The sequence below is a fragment of the Balearica regulorum genome, chromosome 2 (genome assembly GCF_011004875.1).
Source record: "Balearica regulorum gibbericeps isolate bBalReg1 chromosome 2, bBalReg1.pri, whole genome shotgun sequence".
In the NCBI taxonomy this organism is placed as follows: domain Eukaryota; kingdom Metazoa; phylum Chordata; class Aves; order Gruiformes; family Gruidae; genus Balearica; species Balearica regulorum.
The window spans coordinates 49,787,252-49,813,123 of record NC_046185.1 but is presented as its reverse complement, the minus strand read 5'-3'; the positions used below and the strand labels follow the sequence as shown (position 1 = coordinate 49,813,123).

At 38.3% G+C, this 25,872-nt stretch overlaps 1 protein-coding gene across 1 annotated transcript in view; it reads right to left on the bottom strand.

Annotated features, from left to right (window-relative positions):
- Window positions 1-4,114: 4,114 nt before the first annotated feature.
- The window catches only part of CDH2 (cadherin 2), a 123,315-nt gene continuing 101,557 nt past the window's right edge, over window positions 4,115-25,872 (bottom strand). The window contains exons 14-16 of the mRNA XM_075744197.1: window positions 24,327-24,466; window positions 12,878-13,042; window positions 4,115-5,526 (exon numbers count right to left, since the gene is read on the bottom strand). Of these exons, the coding sequence (XP_075600312.1) occupies window positions 5,320-5,526; window positions 12,878-13,042; window positions 24,327-24,466 (512 nt within the window). The 3' untranslated portion in view covers window positions 4,115-5,319. The remainder of the gene's footprint in view (window positions 5,527-12,877; window positions 13,043-24,326; window positions 24,467-25,872) is intronic.

Genomic DNA, 25,872 nt, shown 5'->3' with positions numbered 1-25,872 from the left:
TTGCGTTCCAGCATCATACATGGGTGGCTTTTGTGTGCTCAGAGAGGGGCAAGAGAACTGCGACCACACTTAAATCCTCTGAGCGCCAACAGTTTGTTACGCACACATAGAGGCATTCTCTGCAGCCAGAGCTACAGGGAGAGCAGTGCAGAGAGCAGATGCCCACCACCTCACCCTGACTGATCTTTCCAAAGGGCTCTATGAGGGTTGCAACTTCACGTTGTCACTGCGCTGGTGTATGCCCTTCTGTGACAGAAAAATCAAAAGAGCATACAAATATGAGATATGATTATAAGCAGCTAGAGTATTACTGGCAATTGCTGTATTTTTAGATGTTCCATAAATCCACAGAGGTTGCAGGGGAAAAATACTGTTTTGGACACTAAACTTGGAAAAGGAAGACAAGTCTTCGCAGCTATTGCTATGTTGAGAATACATCCTCAAGTCTACATCAAAACAACCAAACCAAACCAAGACTAAGAGCTTGATTCTTTGAGGCTGTAAAAAGAAGAACATGTAGACCCTGAGTTGAGATTTGGCACTGTCAACTATCTAGGTAAATTGAGGGGGAAAATTGGGAAAGCTCGGTGGTGGAATGTACCCCAGCAGGAAAGGCAGCCACATTACACCAGGAGCTCCAGAGAAGAGGCATCTCCGAGTTCTCCATTACACCAAAGGAGCAGTTTGGCCAGTACAGAAGCAGCAGATTCACTGGGGAGTGCCTTGCATTGATTGATCAAAGGGTCCCTAACAAATGGGATGCTCTTTCCCTACCCGTATGATGGAAGGCACCGTAAGTTCCTGTGGGAAGCACTTAGCTTTTTTTTTTCCTTAGCCATTCTTTTCCGATTTCCCAGCTGGGCTTTGTTGCTAAGGGGAAAATTTTTCATTATTCCTGTGACATATATTAAGTAAAGGGCAACTATCCTGCAAGTTAGTTTTGGGGACAAGCAAGTTTTCCTTAGAGAAACTCCTAGGAAAGATCCTTGCCTACAGTATGAGTCAAAAGTAAAGCTTATGTAAAGAAATGTAAAGAAAATGAAAAAAGGGTGTCATACAAATCTAGATCACCTCTGGCTGAATGAGGGAAACCGTGTATAAAATATGCCTTGGTGGATTAGGTTTTAAGGCATTTGAGTGAATTTTCTGCATTTTATTGGAATAATTAATATTGACTGAAGTAAAAGCGAGGACTTTGCTTTCACATTCCTGATCCAGAAAGGTAAATCTGCCCAAACCATGCTACTCCTGCTAGGAAGAAAGCTCCTTAGGAAGGTGGGAGTAGTTGCGTGAGGGAAGAATTGGCAGTGGCTTACCTCAGACATGTTGAATGACTACAGCAGGTTTGAGAGACTCTTTTGGGGATGTGTGTCCCATCACCTGCCAGAAGACATCTTCGCTTGTGTGTTAAGGTGAATGGGGCCATGGCAGAGTAGATATAAATGTTCTTTATGGTAAAGAACTTGGTAGGGTTCTAAAAAATACTACGTACCAAAAAACAGAACTCCCAAGAAGCAGACTTCATGTGGCTGTTAGCATCAGAGTGACTTTGCTACTTTGGTATCAGAAGAAAGTAAGTGGCTAAAATACTCTTGTTCACAACTGAGAAACATGTTCTGTCTGCAAACCAGTGCAACCCAGACACAAACATCTTCCATTTAAAATTTACAAGAATTTATGAACATTTTGTAAGAGTCAACCAACAGAGACTAACCTGGAATAAGGGTAAGAAGCCAGTGCTCATTGTCTGCCTTATCAAACTGATTTATGTGAGTTTTTTTGTATTCAGAAAGATCACAGTGAGCATTATAGCCAGGTTGCAACAGTGCTACAGCACAGCCAAGAGCACATCACCACCAGTAAAATCACCAGGTGAGAACCAACTACTTGGAGGGAGCGTAAGTACGTTTTAGACTGTTACGGGATGAGTATTAACATCCTTCACCAATACTTGGCAATCCCAGAGGAAACACAGGAAGATATCCACCCATATGTAAGGCTTTGTGTACCCATTTGAGACATTTATTCCCCAAACCCACCCTTCTCCACCTTTTTTTGTCCCGAAGTTCAGAAGGACATAGGCTATGAAGGACCGTCATTGGAAGAAAAAAAAAATTGTAGAAAGGCTGAGATGGGAAAGTTCTTAAGGCTGTACTTCTTGCCACTGACTTCCCTTAGATACAATGTCTGCAGGGCAGAAATAATATAAATCACTGCCAACTCCCATTTCCAAAACAGGCTGCCAGAATTTCCCAAGACAACTGTAGGGTTGAAGGGTCAGCCATCCTCTTCCTCTCAATGCTGTCCTCTGACGGGGATTTTAAGTATCTATCATGAGTACAAAACCTGGTCACGCATTTCTGGAATAAGAACCAACCTGAAGCTGGATCAAAGAGGATCAGTTCAAGTATCTTTTTTTCTTGCAAAAGCATTTGAGATGCATAAAAATGATTTACCCTTTGTTCTGTTCAGTAGACCTAATGCTGACCTAACACTAGGTTTGAGAATCGTTGCTACAATTTCAAAGCAGCTGTAGATAGAGCTGGAAGATTGTCTGATCAAGATAAAGCTCCTATTGCTGTCCAAAAGACCTGAGTGCTCATAAAAGATGACCTCTGCTCCATTTTAACAAAAAAATGTGCTATAGCCAAAACTGGAAATCTTTCGCAAGTCTTTCCCCCTCTGTATCTTTTAATATTCAATGTCCATTAAATAAAAATCAGCTGGCATTTCCAGTTTGTTGGCCAAATAACAATAATAGAATTATTATGTTTAAAACACATTTTTGCATAAATTGTGGAAGACAGAAAAATCAATGTGCTAAAAGTGGCCTTCTGCTTATTTAACATGCATTTCCAGTTTAAGTCCTACTCTTTCCAAGAGTTTGCCTTACTTAACTATGCATAGGCAGATTTTCATTTTTTCCCCACACCGCTAATTAATATGGAAATAGCTTGAAAAAGGTCATTGGTAATTTTGACACATTACTGGAAAAACAAGGCTTTGTTTACAGTATCAAGTGATCGTTACGAATGCACAAGATAAGTAACAGCCAGGTACGCAGATACTGAAATGCTATACGCCAGTCTGAGGGGATCGCTACCTCTCAACGTTCACAGGCATCACCAGGAACAAGAGGAAGAAAGGCGACGTGCCCATAAAAAGGGATACCTCACATGCAGCGTTCTACGCTCCCCAACTCAGATTTCAGCATTCCCCTCTGGAAGCCACAGTCAAGTGATGTCAATGACGGTTCGAGTGCTGAGGCAGTGCTGAAGTGGCACCGTGCTGAAGAGCGTTGCCCACAGACCGATCCCTGGCACCAGCCGTCCCAGCGCAGGAGGCTGCTGCGCCAGTCCCAGCGCCCCGATCCCCTCCCCGCTGCTCCAGTTCTCTCAGCAGACTGCGGCACTGCGCCGCTTCTGTGGAGTTTGAGCTTCGCACTGCTCGCAATTAGGTCCTTAATGAGTGTAAATGTAGACATTAGACCTGAGCAGACAGTTGCAAGTGAAAGAAGGGAGAACTGCTGTGCCTACTGTCTTTGCCATGTTTGCAAATGGATCATTGTGACCAGCTTGGAAACGCGTTTAGTGATGAGTGATGTCCTAACGGGACTTTTTGATAAAGCTCCGTGACCGTAAGCACCTCCTTGAAGGACACGATCTGATGCGCACTGAAGTTAACACGGGCTCATCTTTACTTCAGCGTAAGAAAGTTCAGGCGGCAGATGACTGCCACGATCTGCAATTTCTTTTATGTAACCCGTGGCATAATCACACAATCATTAAACTGTCAGTCTAGAAATGAGCCAAAAATGATGTAAGCTCTGTTATTTAGATAATGTACATTAAACCCAAGAGCTAGCCATCGATGTGGCACTGAAAATTTTGAATTCCCAGAAACGGCAGAGATCACTTTGCTTTTACCTGGGAACTTGCCTTCCAAATTTGTGCCAAATTTTCTTCTATATGCAGCTTATTTTCAGTTCAGCAGCATCGAATGCTAAGGAAGCGCACACAACTTCTCATGAAACTCTAATGCACTTTATGTCCTTTTTATTTACTATAGTCAGGGCTGCCCAGGTAGGAGAAAAAAAGCCAAACCAAGCACCAGATCCAAAATTAGCATTTTATTCAGAACGTTGGGGTCAGAGGTGTATCATTCATATTCTGGTACACAATACAGAGGCAAAGCTGTTCTCAGAAGTCTCTCAAGTTTGAAAGTTCCTTCCCCCTTCCCTCCCCACCCCCAAAACATGTTGTATATTTACTCGTGCCACCAGTATCAGGCCAACTCCCCTCCCCCTCCCCCCATTTTTTGGTACAAATTATGTAAAACTTTTGTGCTAAGAACTTTTCTCCCTCCCCAAACAAAAAAAATAATAAAAATAAAAATAAAAAAAAATTGAGTATTCTAACTACAGTTCAACAATTGAATCAATGTCACTTGTTTGCAACCTGTTTTGTAAATACTTTATCCATAACGAAAGATATAAACATGCAAAAACCTGAATCCATAGTCCAAATAATACATACACGTGTTCTGAAGTTTCTTCACTTCTCCACAGACTATGCCAATAAAACATTATGTACACATACCGTTTTTTTACAGTGAAGTGGGAAAAAAATACTAGAAATTAAAAAAAAAAGAAAAAAGTGTACATGGATTAAGACCAAAATGTGTCTAACATTCTAGCATAAGGAAAAAAAAAAAAATCAATTCTGCTACAAACTGGTGATATGAAAACTCCCTTTATTTGCAACCAGCTGCATAAGTTTTAGAATTTTAGTGAAAAAAATCCCCTAACATCTAAAACTAGAAGTAATGTACATTGTTCCACCTCATGGTCTTCTCTCCCAGATAATAAAATTGCTCCATGAGGATTTTTTTCTTTTCAATCTCCTTATTTTAATAAAAGCAATGCAATGTAACAAAAGCATGTTGAAGCATATTGTGTTTCACCTTACTCCTCCCCACCCCAACATATTTTGTCTCTTTAATGCATCATTTCATAAATCAGTACCATTAAAGCCTTAAACATAAAACTAATTCCGATCTGAAAAAGGTACAAAAAGGCACATAAAATCCCAGTGCTTCTGTACTGTAAAATTCAAGTGTAACTGAGCTCAATATTTTTTTCCAAACAGCATTGGATCACTGATATTCCACGGAGCCCAAATTGGTTTGCAGCCTAAGCCAAAGCCTTCAGCAAGCACTTGTGCTAGTAGACTACAAAGTTAAAGCCTAGCTTCTGTATGCTTTTGGGGAATATCAGTTGAAATGTTTGTACTTGTCCAAAACCAAAGTTCACTTTGACGTTCAGTCATCACCTCCACCATACATATCAGCAAGTTTCTTGAAACGTGGGCCCCAGTCATTTAGGTAGTCATAGTCTTGCTCACCACCACTACTTGAGGAGTTAAGAGAACTCAAGGATCCAGCAGTGGAGCCACTTCCTTCGTAGTCAAAGACTAAGAGGGAGTCATACGGTGGGGCTGTAGGGTCATTGTCGGCTGCTTTAAGTCCCTGCAAGAAGGAGAGGGAGAAAAAAAGATGAAGTTCTGTAGTGGAGAGAGAGACAAAACATAATTGGAATATCGCAGTGCAGATATTTATCAATCACTACTTGAGAAAACCAAGTTCTTGTTGTTCTGCAATACCAAGTCAAAACAGGATTCATGTTTTTCTAACTGAAGTAAGAACTTACTTCAATTCCTTTTAGAATGGCCAGGTTTCCAGCATTAGAGAACTGGACATTTTGAATGTAGCTTCAAATACAGCTCTGACAAAACCTTAAGAGAACAGCACGGCGCTAGGACCGATGCTAATACATATACCAGTTTCAGAGCTACACAGCTCACAACCTCTGGCACGAGCAATACAGGACTGGTTACACAGACAGATGGGGACGGAGAAATAGGCATGTTTGCAAAGATTCACTGCAACAGCCATCTCACATGGCCAATAACATATCCACTGACATTGCTGGCCTGCAGTCCATCTGCGTGAGCCAAAAGCCGTATTTAGTTAGTTCCATAAGATTCATTTACCTCTGAAGGCTGCTGTGGGAAAAGATACAATATGTTGGCTTAAGCCTTATGTGCTTTGCCATGACCACACATAAGATTCCACCTGCTCTTCAGAAAACACACACAAACTCGCACAATGTCATCAAAGCTAAATACAAGATCACAAACATTTTTGTTTCCTCATTTCAAAGTATTCAAGTTATCAACACACAAATATTCGGTCTTCAGGAGTTTTAAATTTCCACTTTTAAGAACTGAATAACCCAAAATAAAAACAAACACATATTGAACAAGAGAAAAGTAGGGAAAGAACCACACTTCTTCCAGAGAAAAGTCTCTTCCCTCCCTGTTTTCTCACCCAGGTCCAAACCTAAACGGTAAGTTTAATTTTAGAATACGATTGCTCTGTGCTTATCCTGGGAAGATTTACAAGTTGAATATAAAAGGCTCTGGAGCTTGAAGTTAAAAAGCTCTCCTGTGTTTTGGATTTTTCAACCTCATAGTTTCTTCCACAGGATTAGCAATGCTTTTTCAAGATCTTCCGCTCTGAAGGACCTACTCTGGCTGCCACTGACAAGGGGTAATGTATCTTCCAGAATTCGATAAGGCTGAGCTAAGATTTTAAATTGCTCACTGTTAATTTTCACAAGTGCCTTTGTGCTGATTTTATTTTTAATTTTTAATATTTATTTATTTAAAGAATGGCTTTATTATACTCCCAGTTATTTGAAGGATTGAGTGTGCCTCCTTTGAATTATTTAACATATTCTGGTTTTAGAAAAGTATGTTTTACTCTCAATTGTGTTTAGTCTAAATGTGACATAATGGAAACAGATGTTGATTTTTCTTCTAGAAATATGTATACAGCAAAACCCATTAATTAAAGCATATGACACTGATAAGGTAGAAGAGAATCCTGGTTCTTTATAGCCTATCTAAAATCCTTCAGAAGTGTGCAAAATGTACCTAAAATAATTTTGCAAGTAAGTGGTGGAAAGACCCAGCATATTTATCAAACTAATGACCTCTAATCAAGAACACATTTTGGATTTAAAATAATCGTTTCATGTAGTACAACAACATCAATCAGGTTATTAATAGTCTGCATTAGAAGCACAATTTTGAATTATCTGATAAGAATAACTGGTGCTGCTTGTTATCTTTCTCTTTGGAGTTTTCCATCCTGATGGCCATAATAAGGACAAAAGATTTGAGATTCTGAAAAGGCCATAGCAAGAGCTAGAAAACTCCCCTTATCCAGCTTCAAAGCTGGTAATAGTTCTAAGGCATTCTCTCAATTTCTGCTGCTGAAGCAGAAACACAACTTTACTTCTTTGGCAGTAACTGGCCTTACAGTGTTTATGTCTCCCCTTAAGCCTGCTTGGGATGACAGACACCCATGCTTTTTGAACACAGGTGACAGAGAAGGAGAATAAATACCACTTGAGCTTAAGGAGTGCTGAAGTATGAACCCCAGGTATCAGTGTGTAAAAGTCATTTTAGAAAGCCAGCTTGAAGAAGGAATGCTATTTCCATGTAGTGCGGCCTAGTAACAGCCAGCCAACCATGGGATACTAATTTATTAAAAATCAGTGAACAAAACATTTTCCTACGAGACTGCAGAAATTCCAATACCTATCAGCCATCCATGGCAAGAAGGCAGAGGCAGCCTCTTTCCATTTTTTTTTCCAAAGGGAAAGTTGGGGGGGGGGGGGGTGGTGGGGTTTTTTTTGTTTGTTTTGGGTTGTGGGTTTTTTTTGTTGGTTTTTTTTTTTTTTTGAATTTGCTGCTGGTATAATGACAGCATTTAAAAAGAAAAATGGTTTTGAGCTACTGACTTACAAGATAGTATCTCACTAACAAATTCACTGTTTCAAAGGTTGTGCTCACTGTGTAATCCACTTCAGAGAACGTAGCTATGGGCCATGTTATGGACATATTGATTCAACTGCACAGCCCAAGTTACACTGACATTTGCACCTATCTTCTGGTTAAAAATTCCTCAGATCCATAGTATAATGACTGAACTTAGTATCTAACTCTTCAAATGACAACCAAGTTTTCTGCTATATTTGTGTGGCAAGTTACATACTAAAATGACAAAGAAATACTGCAATTTTTTCACTTTTCCTCTGCTAAGCATATACTCTGAACCTACCCAGTGCACTGCTCAGCTTTGCTGTTGGGTTCTATAGCATGTCTGAAGCTGGAGTTACTGGATGTCAGCTTTGGCAGTGAAATTGCCATGAAGCTCCCTTTGGTTTCGGTATTGCTACCTTTTTTGCTTATTGTGCCATCCTTTTTCAGTGGGTGGGACCACAATCTACTGTATTGGCACAACTGAAAAGGCAACAAATAGCTGACAAGAACTGCTTCTACTGATTTTGCTGGCATGGTATTGACAACTGCTTCTGAAGACATCTCTCATTTTTTCCCAGTAAGTTCAAGAATCACAGAGCAGCAGAGTTGATTGATACAGTTATTTGGTTCCTTGATCTGAAACCCCAAAGTTTTTACTAGACAGAGAAGCTCATTCAACAACAGAATTTCTGGGGCACACACTTGGGACCAGGCGATTGCTGGGAGACAGTGAACTAAGTCACATTTCCTTGCGTTTGCTGTACCCCAATTCACAACAGCAGTAATGAAGAGCCATGGCAATACAAAGGTCAGCTTAATACCTAGGACAGCCTGAGTAGCAATCTCACTTCTTTTCTCTTCCTCTTTTACGTATGTCGTGGCAACTTTCACTAAGGAGGAGATAAGGAGCAGAGAGGACAAACTACGGTGCCTTGACAGAGGAACAATGGTAACCGTAAGTTACACTTTCCTTAGTACGTGTGGCATTCTCAATTTGTCTCAAATCAAGGGAAAGCAAACCCCTGAAAATCTTGTACTAACACAACACGTTACAAAATCTAATGCTTTTATTTTCAGTAATCCTACTACTTAATCAGATTCAGCAGACTTTTGATGAGAAGGAAAGGAAGAACAGAGCCCTACAGGGATATAAAAAAAATTGTTTAAATCCAGAATCGTTTTTTACTTGACAAGAGAGAACAGAAAACACTGAGGGACCCTATTCTGCTTGGAGGTCCACTGTATCAATAACCATTTACTAAAAATGAATTGAGGGTCCTCCATGTCCTCATGGGATGAGACCTTTAGTTTGTAATTTAAATTTAATTTACCTCAGGCTATGTCCTCTATTGATTAGAAATATATTCTTAGCCACAAACTCTCCACCACAATATAATTTGTTTAAGATTTCTAGGGACAACATAGGTGGTTCTTGAAAACAGGATTAACAAAGCTACTTCAAACATTCTTAATTTATACTGTCCTGCAAATCCTGACTATTCTAAGTGTTAATTATGCTTCACACTCTGCAGGTTATGTTTTAAAAGGCTCAAACTGGAAAACAAGGTCTACAGAGGATTCTTAATAACACATGACTTATATCACTGACATGTTTTGTACATTGGACTGGAAGAAAAGGAGGTTTTTTCCTTCCCTCCTTAAATTAGAGATTCATCTATCCATTGAAACAGACAAAACAAGAAAGTCCCCGAGGTCATATTGTTTATGCCTGCAAAACATATTTTGATTATAAGGCACCTCTGGAACCTTCTTATTTTAGAAAGTTCATAGCTCTGTATGTGTTATCTTAACTTTGTAAGTGTTATAAACATATTTGAAGTTTTTACCACACTTGTAACTTGTTTTTCAAGGGAGAAGTCATTAGAACACTACAAAGTACTCACACTTACGTACGTCTCATTGAGTTAAGTAGATTTAATACAACTGGTGACAGCTAGAAAATAATATATCAGAAGAAACAGACTACTGTCAAAATGAAAGAAACACAATGACCCACTAGATATTTTTCACGTTTTGTTTCTATGGCTCTGTAATAAAAGAAAGGAAAAAAACACCACCCATGCTTGCTCAGCGATGGCAGCTAAATCCTCCACTATCTGAAATCAATGACCTATAGTTCTTCTTTGTCAAAGTTGGAGTAATTCAGAGGCTAATCTGAACAATGCTAGCTGTGCCTCTGAGGTGCTGGTGAGCATTCAGCAGACTAAATTAATTCCCGCACATGGGCCAGCATCCCAAAGGATTATGCTCATCAGCATCTCTGGGAATAGCGCCAAGTCCTCCAAAAGACCAGACTGATCTCTAAAAGCGTTGCATCTTTTCAAACCAAGGGGGTAATGCAGACTTTGCTATCGAGGTACTGACAACTGAAAGGCAGCCTCTCCCTGCTCAGCTAGCCATCGGGCTAGCTTTGCAGGCGGTTTGGATTAGCGCTGCCCAAGGGAAAAGTTAACGGTGTGACTTGTAGTTACAGTGGGAGAAAGTGCTTTGCCTAATGATGTCGAAGCTGGACGCAAAGAGATATGAACTTTGCCCTTTCTGATCTGCTTATGTTGTTTTCACAGCTCAGCATATCTTCTGTATGAACCACCCTAAGAAATGTCCAGTATGGGTTTTACTCAAGATATTTCTTCCACTTACTCCAAGTAAACCTGAGAGGAACTTAACAGTTTGTTTGGGTATAATATTGCCAGGACTGCAGGTGCAATTCTCTGAAGAGAGTCTAAACACCTGTGCAGCCTGCATTTTTATACTGTAGGCACTGATAATTTGGAAATTTAACTGTAATAGTAAGTACTACTGTGAGAGACTAAATTTTTTTCCCAATAGACTTTTTAGAATCACATTTGCTGTGGGAAGTTTTAACATAAAACACAAATTAAGGTGAAACTGGTTCGGAGAAACAAAATCTCCATTTTGCTCAGACTTCCGGCAAAACAGAGCACAGACAACTACTGTCTGCTAGAGAGAGGGTTAGGTGGAATGCCCCATAGTAAAATGATACATTGCTGTGAAATCCTAAGAAAGAAATACTTTACGAAAAAAGAAGCTAAATATATAATGCTTGAAACACAGAAACTACCTCATATAGTTCCCTTCAATCAGAGGATATAATTAATCTGAGCTAAACTGCAGACAAGAAAATTGCCCTGTTTTCTTTAATTTCATATATATTTCTGAGGTTAATTGTATTTTAGAGTCAATGACATTATTGACATTATTTTACTGTGTAAGAATAACTGGGAGAAGCTTTCTCTTTCAGTGGATGGCAAGGGGAAGCATAAAGGGATGTATTGATTTAACACAACAGACAGCAGTAAGAAAATGACTGTACTCATCTATACTGAGATACAAACATATTGGGTTAAATCAAGACAGCATGTACTGTTTCTACAGTTCCATGTGTGCACACTGATGCTATAATCTTCAAGAGTGATAACCTACTGAAAAATAGTATTGCAAGAACAGCTTGCTAAGTAATCTAAAAACTGTAGGAGGCTGGACAAACTCTGGCCCCTCTCTGGCTTTCCAGGAGAATCACACTCATTCTTTGTCTCGGCTCTGTAAGAGAGCTTGAGAGCTGTTTTGAGGACTAGAAAAATCAGGGTATTGAGGATTATGGTTTCTTCCTGACCGCCTGCCAGGTGGGCAGTGTCTGGTCACAGCTGTGTGAGAGTAGGATAGGAAACTGATTATTTGGAAGAAGACGAGGAAGCATGGGGAAGTTCTTGTGTGCACGCTGCCTTGGCCAACAATGTAGGCCTTCTATTGTCCCATGTCTCCACTATTTTCAAGAAGCTGATTATAATTGTAATATTTAGAAGTGCAAGGCATGCAAAAATCCTCTCCATTGAGACATCTGTATCTCCCCAAACCTGGAGTCTCTTAATATACAATGTCTTATGAGAATATTTGTACAGTTCCTGTTAGTCACCTCCCTGTACCTTTTTTTACTATTGTATTGTATACCTTACAAGGAGCAAACTCAATTTTCTGCAGCTTGCTAACACAAAAGCCTTTAGTGTATTAACCTGACTTTTCTTTAAAGCAAACAAGAATAAACATGTTCGCAAAAATGGTTCTGCAATACTGTAATACTTGTCCAGCTCTAGCTGTCAAGGAAGATATGTGAAAATTAAGAGGAAATAATTAACTACTATTGTTCATCTACAGAATATAGCTTGCTTTTAAGTGGCAAATTTTGAGATAGTATTTGTTTTCCTACAACCAGCAAGCACAAGAAACACATTCTAACTTAAGTACCACAAAACAGTGATTTAAGACTGACCAGTGACAGACATAATGAAACAAATAATTGTAGAGGCGTTTCTTTCAGAACTGTGAGTAATCTGGTATAGTCTGAATCTTACTTACATTTATCTTTATTAGATTGAAGAATCAAAGATAATGCAAAGATGTTTAAAGCTCTATGACAAGACACGTATTAAAAGCACTTACGTAACATTTAATTTAGCTGCCCTGCTCACTAATCGTATTTGATGGAATCCTTTTGGTCTTACTGAAGGTACTGAATTTCTACTATTATCTGGATTCAAAGTGTAATGTATGAGGAAAATGAAAACGAACTTCTTCCATTATTGAATTACTGTGAATTAATAAATGAGTTTAGGCTAAACTATAATTTTGTTAGTCTATTTATTACTTGGAACCCATAGAATAATCCTGCTTGGAGATACTGTGGTTGCAGCTGATAACGTTTTATGAATGTAATTAATACAAACGTACAGAAGTTAATTGATATATCTTCACTTTCTGTTTGAATGAGTTAATTAAATTTGCGCTTTAAAAGAACATATTTACTTCTATCTAGCAAGCCAATTTTAATTGTTTAAGTAAGTTTTAAAAAGTTATTATGTTCAAGCATAACAGCTACTCATGCAAAGTATAATAAACAAAATATAAAAGCTTATCAGATCTTAGGAGTTAACTCTTTTTCTCTCCTTTACCTCATTAATGAAGTCCCCAATGTCCCCAGGATGAGGAGCAGCTGATCTGACTGGATACTGAGGTTCTGCATGGATTGGCCTTTCATCAAGACGTCTGATTCCAACAGGTTTGATGGCATCTGGCTCCACAGTGTCAGGCTGCTGGAGCTGGCTCAAGTCATAATCCTGCAAAATATGAAACAAAGACAGCATGTTAGGAGAATTTCAAACAATATCTGTCAGGGGGAAAACACGAGGAGGTAAAAAGGAAAAATGCAAACATCATTTCACCAGAAGTCCTATTTTCAGGACTGTAATGCTTACTGAGAATAACTCATTAACATTGTTATTTGCATACCAATAGGATGCTCCCTCAATCTACTGGTTTGATTCTCTTCCATCAGATTTGTAGAGCTTCTCATAAGTTTTCTATTGAGAAGCAAGGATTTGAGTAGTACTATTAAGAGACTAAACACTTTGCTTAGTAATAATGATTTACTGCATAGAGCAAAGATGCCAAATCCAACTCTTATTTTTCTAAGCAAATAAATTCCAGACTTTCTCATTCTAAGAGGCAAGTGCACTCCTCTGCAGTGTTTTATAATACCTTCAAAGAATGAATTCAAGACTCCTTGCTGATTTCATGTGGGTTCCATAATATGAAAGCCAAAGGGGAAAAATGTCATAAGTAGTACAAAGCTCCTCAGATTTGGCCTTAATTCTAAGCACTTTCTAAAGATTACTTGTGGATCCGTTCATTAAAAGTACTCGATGCGGCAGTTTCAAATTCTGGCAGACTGATGAAGCTAGCATAGCACTATGAATTCCAATAAGCAATATGTATGTATATAAAAATTTTAATTAGATGAATGTTTATGCATTTAAGATAGATATGCCTGAATACTATTTGCACAGTGTGATACATTGCAGCATTGTCATTCACCTCACTGTCGTCATGTCTAGAAGGTAGACATGCTCTAGGATGCCTTTGCACAAGGCACTGGTAAAAAAGCAGAATAAAGAACTGGGCTTCAAAGGCTTAAACTAAAGCCATTCACAAACTACCAGTAGACTGGGGCTCATGCCAACTCTACTGTATGCCAGATATCCTGCCCCACAAATAATCCAAGTAGTTGATTGCTAAAAAGATAGATAGCTAGCCAAATGTAGCTAACAGATAGTTAAACAAGCTCATTTGTCATCAGTCTTTATTTTTGAACAGTGTTGTTCTGGTAAAAATCTTATTTATAATCTCAAATTGCTGGAAGCTATCTGTGCAGACAATTACATTTTCATTGGTTCCTAACTAGCTCCTAAAGGAAGCAATGCAAGCATTTACTTCTGTTGTCACCTCACAAGATGAAGGTCCTTTTTGAGAGTATGACCTACTGTGACCCCAAAACCAGACTTTTTGACAGGAGGAGAGGTCTGTTGACAGCAGTGAAGGCAGTTTGTTGGGAGAATTGTAACTGACTATCAAATCCACTATACCTTCTAATTTGTTACTCAGGTCCTCAGCTGACTGCACACAAATATATAGTCAAAAAAGGTGGAACAGCTCCACTGAGATCTGAGAATGCAGTTTCATATGCTTTAATTAGATTACAAGTTCCTTGGGGCAGAGCTGTAACTTTTATCCTTTGGTTCTTCATGTACCAAACAGAATAATAAGTGATCTCCATGAAGTGGTATGAATTGGAGAGAAGTAAACAGAAGAGAACTTTTTATCCTTTCCCTTTTTATTACGTAAAATAAATCAAAACAGTTTAGAGACATGCTATCAGAAAATCCTATTAAACAGAGAAGAATGTACTTTTTCGAATTTATAAACATGTAACACAACAGCACTTTTCATACCCACCCAAAAGATAAAGGTGGAAAATACCAACAGGGAGAAATGAACAATACTGTGTTTTTTTTATACTAAGCATTTCATTATGGAGAAATTCAAGCAAGTATGGTTAAATAACATTATATTGAAACCAGGAGAGCCTCTCTGGTCATTTCAGTTTTATAAAGATAAAATGTTTTTCCACCCACTTGCATATGCATACACTTCTTTCTGATTAGTGGTCATACAGAAATGCAATATGAACCAAGTCAGTCAGTCTAGTACCTTCATATCTAAGGCCATCACCATCCTCTTGTGTGTACGTACAGTTTGAGACATCTCCAGGCTCTACACCAAAAAGACAGCAAAGGTTGCCATCTGCAAGGCAACAGTAGTGCAGAATGTGTCCTTATGTGGACTCCCACTTTGGCCTTCTTTTCTAGGGTAATTTACAGCACTGCCATCTAGCCTTCTATCAAAGAAAATTTATTTTGCAGGTCTATTAGTGTCTGGACAGGAATAGAAAATCCATTGTGCTTATTACCACAGACTCAAATTTCTCGTATCATTAAAATCAATACTAACTGTACATCAGTTAGGTATGGCAAGTCATCCACCATCTCCCCAAACTGGCTTAGTGCCGCATCATGCAATGACTCCAGCTGTTTTGACATTCTGTCTAAAGTCAACTCAATTATTGCAAAGTAAAAGAAGGAAAAATATTTTAAAGAGCCAGAGTATAAGCTGTTTACAGCTGCTGAAATCTCTCTCTTCCTTCAATGCTGCATTCACAGCTAGAAAAGTGGGAAAATTTTTCATATATTACCTAAAGCTCCTGAACAGACTTTAAAGTTAGTGTCAGGCAGAGTTTGTCAAGATAGTTAACTGCAGAAGTGACAGCCAAATGGAAAACAGTGGCACATCAGAAACAGAACAAGACATGCTGGGGTAGGTTGGGACAACCAACTTGGAACAACATTGTGGGTCATTATTTTCACTCTTAATTTTAGGACTGCAAGTCAGTGATGTTTTGTCTTTACTCTGGTCTTTTTCCATATAACCTATTCATAATTACAATATGCTGACGGATCCATGAGGAACAAGACCAGGCCCTCCATTGGAAACATACTTGAGCAAAAGTTGTAAGCATCTAATTTGTATGGTTGTGAATTTTTGTCAGGGGTATTTATTTACTTATTTACGCTATTTTAGCTCTAATTCCAGCAATTTTAGAACAAATACCTCTTTCCCTTTCTTCACTTTGGATTTAAGCAAATCCAAACAGAGGGTTTGAGTTTTTCTCCTCAAACTTCTGGACAAGGCTAGATTGTTGAAGGAAGGGAGAACCTAGTATTAGTTTTTCTCTATCGGAAGGTCACTAAAACATATTAGTTTGCTCCCATTTTGCATCTCAGGCCTTTAGAAACCAGAAATTTAGACTACTCTGATTGTCCAAGTCAACAGGGAAACAGAAACCTCCCATTCTATGACAGGGATTTAAGTGAAGCAAGTTGAATGATGCCTTGTCTTTCCCCTTATTTATAAAGGGATCTGATATCACTGGATGAGACAATACAGCTACCTTCTAGATAACTGGTGGTTAAAAAGTTGACAACCTTAATGCTTTATCAATATAATTCTCTTGAAGTAACCACCAGTACTTCTGTCTCTTTGGTTAGCATCTCTGGCATCACTCTTTGCTCTTGCTGAAGAAAAAAAAAAAAAGCCCCAACATCGCTACTAAAGCACAAAAACTTCTGGTTTTGATTTGCTTTTAAGAAAGAAAATAAAGTCATGATGTACTAAAAGGGCATTTTATCAAAAGCTGCATCTTGTGAAATTAAGCAATCTCAAAAACACCCCACAAAATCCCACCAACCCTCTCCCCTCCAAACTGATTACAAACATCGACCTTATTAGCTACTCACTCAGTTCTAGACAGCTTTAAGCAAAGACTTACACCATTAGTAGTTCCCATTCCTGAAACATGAGATCCCAGCAAGACAGTGATAAATGTCAAAACCAGCTAGCCAAATTAACCACCTTACCAGATGTGTAGGCAGAAGGGTCCAAAACCCCAAAAAGCACTTAAGAACATCTACACAGTAGTTGGAAGTACAGTCCAAGTATCTCAACTTGAACAGAAGAAATGTCCAGAACAGAAGAAAAGGCCATTTTATATTCCCCAGTAATCACCGATTTACAGAGAAACAAGATAATGCAGCCTTCAAAATCTCTTCCCTTAAACAACTTCCTCTTGTGCAAGGCGGCCATTCATTTAACAGCACTTGAGTAGTTATCCCTCACAGAGCAGTCATCAGTTACAGCAGGAGACCTTTTTTTTTTTTAAAAAAGTACCTTGCATTCTGACTGACAGTTAGCACATTCTACAATCCCTGACAAAAAAATAAGAATTAGGGGATAGGCCAGGAAATAGAGTTTCTCAGAAGCTTCTAGTTTTATAAAGTTAACTTTTTTTCTCCTGGATTAGCTGTTCTGGTTGTGTTTGCATTTTAGAAGATTTACTTATGTTCTTGCCAAAAATTTAACAAAGTAAAAATTTTCACAGTAACTGGAACTGCTTTCTATGAATGCATGCTGGAATATTATAAAGCAGAACTGCAAACAACAGAATCAAACCACGACTTACTGAAACTATAAATTGCTATGCATAGAGAGGATTGACTTTTTTCTAGGTAGGAAAACTCTGAAAATATTGGAATATATTACATCTAAATTGAGCTTTCCACTACTAACAAGTTTTCTCTAACACTAACAGTGATATATCCTAGTACACGCAACCTGACTGACATACTCATTAATGATTTATGAATCTGGTTTTTCTGTTATCTCAGAGCTCTCAGCATATTTCCTGGCCATTCATTAGACTGTGCTATACACTTTTAGGGATGACTTGGTTTTTTACCTTGTACAGAACTAAAGCTTTGGCTAGGCATGAATACAGGCCTGGACATATGAATAATATAACAAAAACACTATACCCATTTCTCATTTTCAAAGGATGCAGCCTTTGCAAAGAAATATGAACATTCACATCTATCCCCATGCAAGAAATAACCAATTTAATTATCACCAGATCACTTAATTTGATGGTGAGTGCTATAAGTGTCAATCACTCTACAAAATCAGCTGCAGTGGCCTAAGGGCATGTAAAGCAACATAGGATGAAGATTGCATTTCACCCACCCCTTTTGCAGGGTGGTGCCTTAAGAGTAAACCCAATTTTAATGTTTGCTTAAGAGAATAGAGCAAACTATGACTTAAAATACCTATGGATAAAACACATGTTCTGCTTTGCCTTTGTGTTCCAAAGACAATTCCTGTCTACTCCAATAGAAAAATGGGATGCAGAAGCAAGGGAAGAAATATTTTCCACGGTTGAATGTTCCCATTTGCCAAGGTTTTTTTAAAAACAAAGAAAAAGGAAGTGAAAAATCAATCCTGCTACATCTTACCATTCTACCCCCAAACCCACCAAACACCCTAAAAAACTATGAGAATTTTGCACATAAAATATTGCTTGAGTTCTGCAAAACACTCCAACCCACCCTAAATCGTACATCTGCTGAAATAATGGGACTCCAAAAAAAGCAAAGCACAGAGGACTGACTAGATGTAGGCTGCAGGTGGGAGGCTAGTTAAAATGCCTGCACTAACAGTTGCTCTTTATTTGCCACTCACTTTTCGATTACTTTATGCCATATTGCTTTTCCCATTTGTTTCTCTTATAGATGCATCTGGAGTATTACAAGGTAATCATTTTTGAAATAACCAAGAAGCTAGCTTATCTTTTTTTAATAATAAAAAAGGTGAAAGTTAAACTCCAGTTGCAGATAAAACACAGTAACAGGCGTAGGTTCTAGATAGGATAAAATAAAACACAAAACAATTTTGTAATGGAATTATGGAAACATTACTTTTCGTATGATGAGATAAAGATTCACCAAGAAATGACAGTAATTCCCTCCACAGGAGCACTGCATGAGTCACTCATTCAAAAAAATGAAGTTAATGTCTTAGTAAGCAAACACAATCCCCAAAATAACTACCTTCCAATTATAATATTGTATATTCCTAGGGATATCTCAGCAACAGTTATTTCATTATCATTAAAATTTCTAAACATAAAGTATGTTCCAATCTTAATGTAACGCAAAATAAAGGTTAGAAAGTGAGAGTAAATGATCTGAATAACACTCAGATAGGGTGGCGAAAATATAATCAAATGGATGTATAAAGCTCATCCAGTAGACAAGGACCATTGTCATGTTTACAACAGAGGTTATGACAAGATCTAGCACACAAGACCAATGTAATCTTAAAATGCAGGCATACAGAAAGTTATGACAGTAAGAAAAAAAACAAACAAACAAAAAATCCAAAGGATTACTCAATTCATTTTTATCAATGACATACAAATGCTGGAACAAAGCTACCCTTTCTATAAAGGAGCCATTTCTGTTTAGAATTTTAGATCCTATACACATAAAAATAAACCATTATGGTTTTATTTTTAATGCTATTATCACCTTTAAAATAAATGCTACTGTTTTCTTTCTCTATATAAACATGTAATAAAACATGACAAAAAGTAAGAGATTGACTAATGTCTGAATACACTTGTAAAAAAAGTGATGGAGGAGGAAACAAGCAGAATCCTTACAAAGAATAATACTTTGAATAATAGTAAAATCATTGCATTAGAAACTCTTGTGCTGAAGAGAATTGAGGGCAAATTAAAATACAGGTTCAAAACAGCTGATCTGCAACACTTTCAAAGCCTACCACCCACAGCTGTTTCGGCAACTTGCTTCAACTGGACCACCTGCATGAGAAAGTACCACTAAAATTCAGAAAACACTATAGAAATGCGCTCAAAGGACATGAGAGGATCATCTTGTGCAATGAGATGTATACAAAAGCAATTAAATGGAAAAAATGTATCACAGTTATGAGGCTGACATATGCTGCACGTATCCCAGTTGAGCACCCTCTGCCTTGATGTAAATTACACGAATGGCCTGAGATATGCGATGAAAACGAATTAGTGATGCTTATGGGTTGTGATCTGCTATGTGCGTGAACTATGCTGCAGACATGTGCTAAGTGCTTTAACACTCAGCCAACATGAGGTTTTGGTATTTAGAACTGACAATAGTCTTACCAGTTGAGAGCACATCATGTCAGGGGAGAATATTCGTCATTTGTATCTCACACCTCCCATTTGCTAAACAACTACAAGCTCTAGATCATGCCGTCCGTTTAATAACCAAGACGGTCACTACAATCTATTTCAAAATATAGCAAACTGTTGTGTTACCCACCCCCCCCCCAATTGCTGGGTTAAACATTCAGATGGAATTAAAAAAATACAAAAACAACAAACCAAAACAAGTAATCCCACAACACTTTCCCCCTCCCCAAACCAGTAATCAGATTAGTCCCACTGACTTCTGTGGTGGCATGATGCTGACTCAAAGCCTCTCGTGGCCAACCTCCTGTAAGTCAGGTAGTCAAAAACCAGAAAATATTAAACAAAATCCTGAGAAGAATCACAGACTTTCTGTGTGGAACACCTCTGCCTCCTCTCCTTCCTCCCTCGTCCCCAACTTCTGCTAGTACAGTCATCTTTCCTGATGCCAGGAAAAAAGTTTCTGCCTAGAATGACAGGAGTGCTGTACAGCTTTCAGAGCCAAGTTTTCAGCCCACGTTTCTGAGAAATGGAAGTTTAGGTGAAGAAAGTCCTGAACATTTCCAGTGTTGACAAAGCTCTTCAGTGGGGAGCAGGCTGACTTCAGTTATGCCCCACAGCTAGAGAGCTCTTCTGGCTTAGGGAATTAAAAATAGTTTTCCCAACTGCTGTGGAGATCACACAACCCTGTGTACATCATGCCAGGCTACAGGAAGACTATGAATCATTCAAGAACCTCGATTTATTTTACAATCATTCAGTCTGTCAGAGGAAACAAAGCAGGCCAAGATGGCCTCAGATGGGATGAACACGAGACCTTCACAATGGAATAAAATGCTCTTTTATGACAGACTTCACATAATTCCTTGGAAATGTTAGCACAGGAGGAGAAAAAAAAAAAAAAAACAAGCAGAATTCCACCTTGTTGTTGACAGTTGCTATGACTCAGAGGAACTAGATGGAATTTGGAACTCATCATTTGTTGCAGGAGGCATTACTCTGGTAGCATGGACAAAGAGTTTGAAAGGAACATGCCAAACATGCTTTAGGAGTTTCTGGGTCTGCCATGACAGCTAAGAAACCCAACTGCATAGTTTCCAAATAAATAAATAAAGCCTCTTAAATAAATACATTACTCCAAGAGCAAAACCACAAGGCTAAAAGTAGTTTGGCTCAGGATGTAGAGAGTCCTATGTTCTATCACTTATCTTCAAGCTCTACCAACTGCATCTTCAAGTCACCTACATATCTGGGATAAAGAAGAAAAATATGAGGCCACGCAGGGTAAATCTTCAAGTATTCATCTAGAAAAGCAGGTGATTTTAAAAAGGCCTAAGTAATTTGCTTGCTATAAATGGAAGTAAGTAATTTTAAAAGGTACAGATGATGAAATATCTAAAGCTTTTAAAAAATTGTTTTCATTGAGATTCACATGAAACTGTAAGCATTCTTTTCTATTCTACTGCATGAGATGCACCCTGGGTTGGATGGTTCTGTGTTTGAGTCACTTTGTGCACTGCCTTCTACCGAAGCTGCTTGTTCAATCAATCCTGATAGTTTTGGGGAGAGTGCACCAGGAAAAGTTAATATTGACCTAGAGCATTTTCCTCTGTCATTTGCTGATGACTTGTGGATGCAAAGTTGACATGAAATAATTTTTCTTGATTTTAATAGAACAGTGGCAGTTTTGCCCTATGAGGTCTCATTCTGAAAATAGATTTTTGATGGCAGTCTCATGCTTTTTTAGAACACTTTGACACTTTAACGCTTACTTTAACTTTGACAAAAATGCAAAGATCTTTATGGCCAATGCCTTCTGCCCACAACATTCTGTGCACAGCTTTGCTTGTACAGTATTTTGGTAAGCCACGGTTTGCGAAAATGAGATTACTACTTGTAGGGAACTTGTTGGGACATTTCAAAAGCTTAGCATTCCACATTCTTAAATCTCACATAAAATGCGTGCAAAACCAAATAAAACCCAGCCAAATATAATCCTCCCTCTTTCCTCTGGGCACAGGAGGTGAGGGGGGGCAAGGAGGGAACCAAGAACAAATGAACCTAGGAAGTATCATCATCTAGTTAAGCACAGACAGAAATTAGATTTTAGAAAACATCAAAGCAAAATAAAGCAAAACAATCTCCCTGAAAAGGAAGACAGAACTTATTTCCATCATCCATTGTAGACAGAAAATCTAAAGTGCCTACGTGAAAAGTCTGTGCTCTATTTAGCCACTCTGGACAGAACAAATGCCTAACTTTGGAGCTCTGGGAGAACCTACCCCCTTTTTGCCTACACAGTGGCCCAAAACTCTTCCTACAGAAATGGTCAGTTATAAAAGCTTCCTAAACTTCTTAGGAGCTTTTATTTTCATTTTCCTGCAATGTTTGTTATGTTTGGAGTGTATAAAGACCTTTTAGACCCTCAGACACTATGGTCTACTGCTCAATGGATCAGGGAAGGCAGTAGTGTACCTGAACTATGTGGCTAGCAGCTAAGATAATTAATTTGCAACAGTGGCCTTAAAATTTGTCTTTAGAAAGGAAGCAGGGTTTTTGTGGCTAAAAATCATTCAATTTTCTATAAAACCCTTAAACCTCTCTGTATCTGGGTGCTTCCTCTGCTCACTGTGAGAGGAAATGATCCTAATTTCACATTTCTTACCACTTTACTGCTACTCCACCCATTGACAGTTTTTCCTTTCATTGCGTGCACTGCGCTCATTCACTGCTGGTGAAAGGCTGCATTTATGGATGGTTTACATCCTGCTAATCTCTACGGCATTCCCACAATGTTACCTCCTGCTGCACTACCCTGGTTATACCTCTCACAAAGACAGCACTTTCACTGGAGAGGAGCACAGTACCAGATGGACAGAGGAAAGACTTCAGCACCATTTCTGAACTATTAGGTATTTTACTCTCATTGTATGCTGTTACAACAATGCTTAAAGTTTCTGATCTGCGGCACAACCTCTCCCAACTACTGTAGCATCACCTATGATTTCCCACTGAACAGTACGTACTCCAAGAGTCTTACTGACTCTGTTCTGAGGGTTGTGTGGACAAAAGCAAAATCACATGAAAATTGCTGAACAGATCCTCCACAGAATTGTGGGTGAACAAGAGCTGCGGATGTGTGAACAGGAAAATTAGTTCTCACAGGACTGAGTTTTCTTGATTTTTTTTTAAGCCTGTAACTCTTCTGTGCAATAACAGCTGCACAAACTAGATGCAATTCTTGTACACTATGTACAAACAGCTGTAATACATACAAACTCAAAGGACGGTCTTCCATTTATTTAGTGACATAAGCAATTTTCCAAAACTGCATAAACTGAAGTTTCCTTTGCAAATTGCTTAAAAAGGAAGTTATGCAGAAAAGCCAGGAAGTAGGAACAGTACTTGGGGAAATGCAGGAAGCATGCAAACTACTAAGGGGAACACAAATTTCAGATAAACAAACAGATGAGCAGAGGGAAGCTATAAATGTCTGTACCAGTGAAGGGAGACACTTTTCAGATAACTCGAGCACTGGATAAATGTGACTGGGGATATGTGGAAGAATTACACTTAATTTTCAAGGCTTTTTACTGGAAAATTTCTTAGGCTCCATTATATGCACTGTTCCCTTTGTAAGTATTACACTTACTTTTACCACTAATAATGTGCATAAATCTACTGTTTGTCATGTTCATAAAGCACTTAATAAACGTCCTCTGAAGCAAATCACACTGCTTGGAAATTCACTAACTTGGAGAGACAGAGAGGAGCAAGAAGTTATTCTTAGCATATACACATCACTCCTAGTCCTCTGACATATCAGCAGTGGTTCAACCAGAGGTGACGTGAGAGTAAATGCATATGGCACCTGCCTGGAAAGGTATTTGAATAAACACAGATGTGCCCTGACAGCTACTTGAAACATAAATACTTTCCAAGCTGAAATCCCAGTAGTGGCCAATCTGTCAATAGCCAACATTACTGTACATCTAGAAAGGCATTCACCCACCACTAAAAAAAGTGTCATATTCGGAATAGACTATTTAGGCACTCTGCATTGGTGATTCTGTACAACAGGATCTCAGACAAGGAGTGAAGAATGTGTACAGACTGCAATGAGAGTGGATGTTAATTTTCATTTAAATATAACAGCCTTAGTTGGAACGTGGTCAGAACGCTGTGATTGTAAGTGGACAAGATATTTGTTTTACATCTCATCCAAAAGGCAAGCAACTGCTATCTCTGGAACTGCAAAACAACACAAGAAAATAATGTTGTATTTCAGGTTTTTAGAACATTACTTATTGCCTTCAGTATTTAATAAAAAAATTAGCTACCTATCATAGTATGTCAATGGAAACAAAATAGATAAAGTGCAGAGTGAAGTATAAATCTCTATATAAAAAACATTAATCATTCCTCACCTGATCTTCTTCTCCACCACCTTCTTCATCATATTTCAGAATGTTGTCCCTCACATCATCTTCTGGATCAATCAAGAGCTGCTTTGCCTGACGCTCTTTATCACGGCGTTTCATCCACACCACGAACATTAAAACTAAAACTACATGGCAAAAAGGGAAGACACAAACCCGCATCTTGATTCTGAAGTACAGCCATGGAAAATTGTACAAATTTAACACCAGGATTTAAAAAAAGGAAAAGAGAAAAAAGCCCAAAAAGTTTTCTTTGACTGTTCTGGATGAGCTTTTGGTTCTTTTTTTTTTTTAAATAAAAAAATTTATGGAAGGCAGCATAAGCAAGAGATATTTAAACTCAGGCTACCATAGGCAATTTGATTTGGAAATCAATCACATATTCAAGGTCATAAGCCACAAATCCATTCCACATCTGCAAAATAAACTTGTCATGAAAAGAAGTAAGAAAGACCAAGCTTCATAAACCACTGGAATCAGAAGGGAACCTGTCCAGTAGTGGCAAGAACTCTAAAAGATTATATTATTTATAATTTTTTTTCTGCTATGTCTCAAGAATATATAGCAATTTATATAGTTTAGGTAGTTCTGATGTTTGAACATCACCAAGTTTAGGGCATTTTGGCATATGTCTCAACAGTCCACGAGAACAGACCATACTGTTGTCTAAGTTTAAATTTATGTTTAGAAGCAACAGGACCTGAACCATGGTTGAGGAAAATGCAGTGGCATTTAGAGCTATATATTTTTAATCTTTAATTGCAACAATTTCATGTTATACTGTTTGTTTACAAACTAAAGTTGTTAAAGAAAACTGAATGAGAAATAAAACAGAATATATGTGAGTAAATTAATTTCTAATACAATAGGCGTGTTTCCAACTACAACCACCTTCAAGCAAAGAAATTCCAGTGTATCTAGAATGTCAATATATGAAGAATATCGTAAAGGATTTGATAGTTTCAATAAGGCTCTGTTAATTCAATACGTAAAATTTTAAGAGTATCTTATGTCAGGGAAGTAATTGTACTGTGCTTGTGTAGAGCCATGGCTTAGCCAGACTCAAATACTTTATTATTTTTTTAAATTACTCCTTTCCATCATTTTCTATGTTCTGCACTGGTGCACAGTATACTCTGAACAGGTTAATCCCTTCCTTGTGTTCCACCACAATCAGAAATCAGTTAACCATAATGTGTAGGAGCTAGCATTTAATTTACTACACTGGACAGACACTTAGTCATGATGTTTAGTCATTTCCCTTACTGAATGCACTTGACACAAAAATGAAATACTAGCACAGCTTTATGTAGTACTTAAACAAACACACACATCTCTGTTCTTGCATGGCTGCCTGCTTGTCGGGCCTTACATGAAGGGCTGTGATCTATTACTTTCCAAAATCATCAAATAGCCTATTTACATTAACCTGAAACACAAGAGTAGTAACACTGGAGTGCTCCTTAAAGGCACTGTTACCTGCTGTGGGTGGCGTCAAATCACACAGTACCAGCAGCACAAGAGAGACTAGATG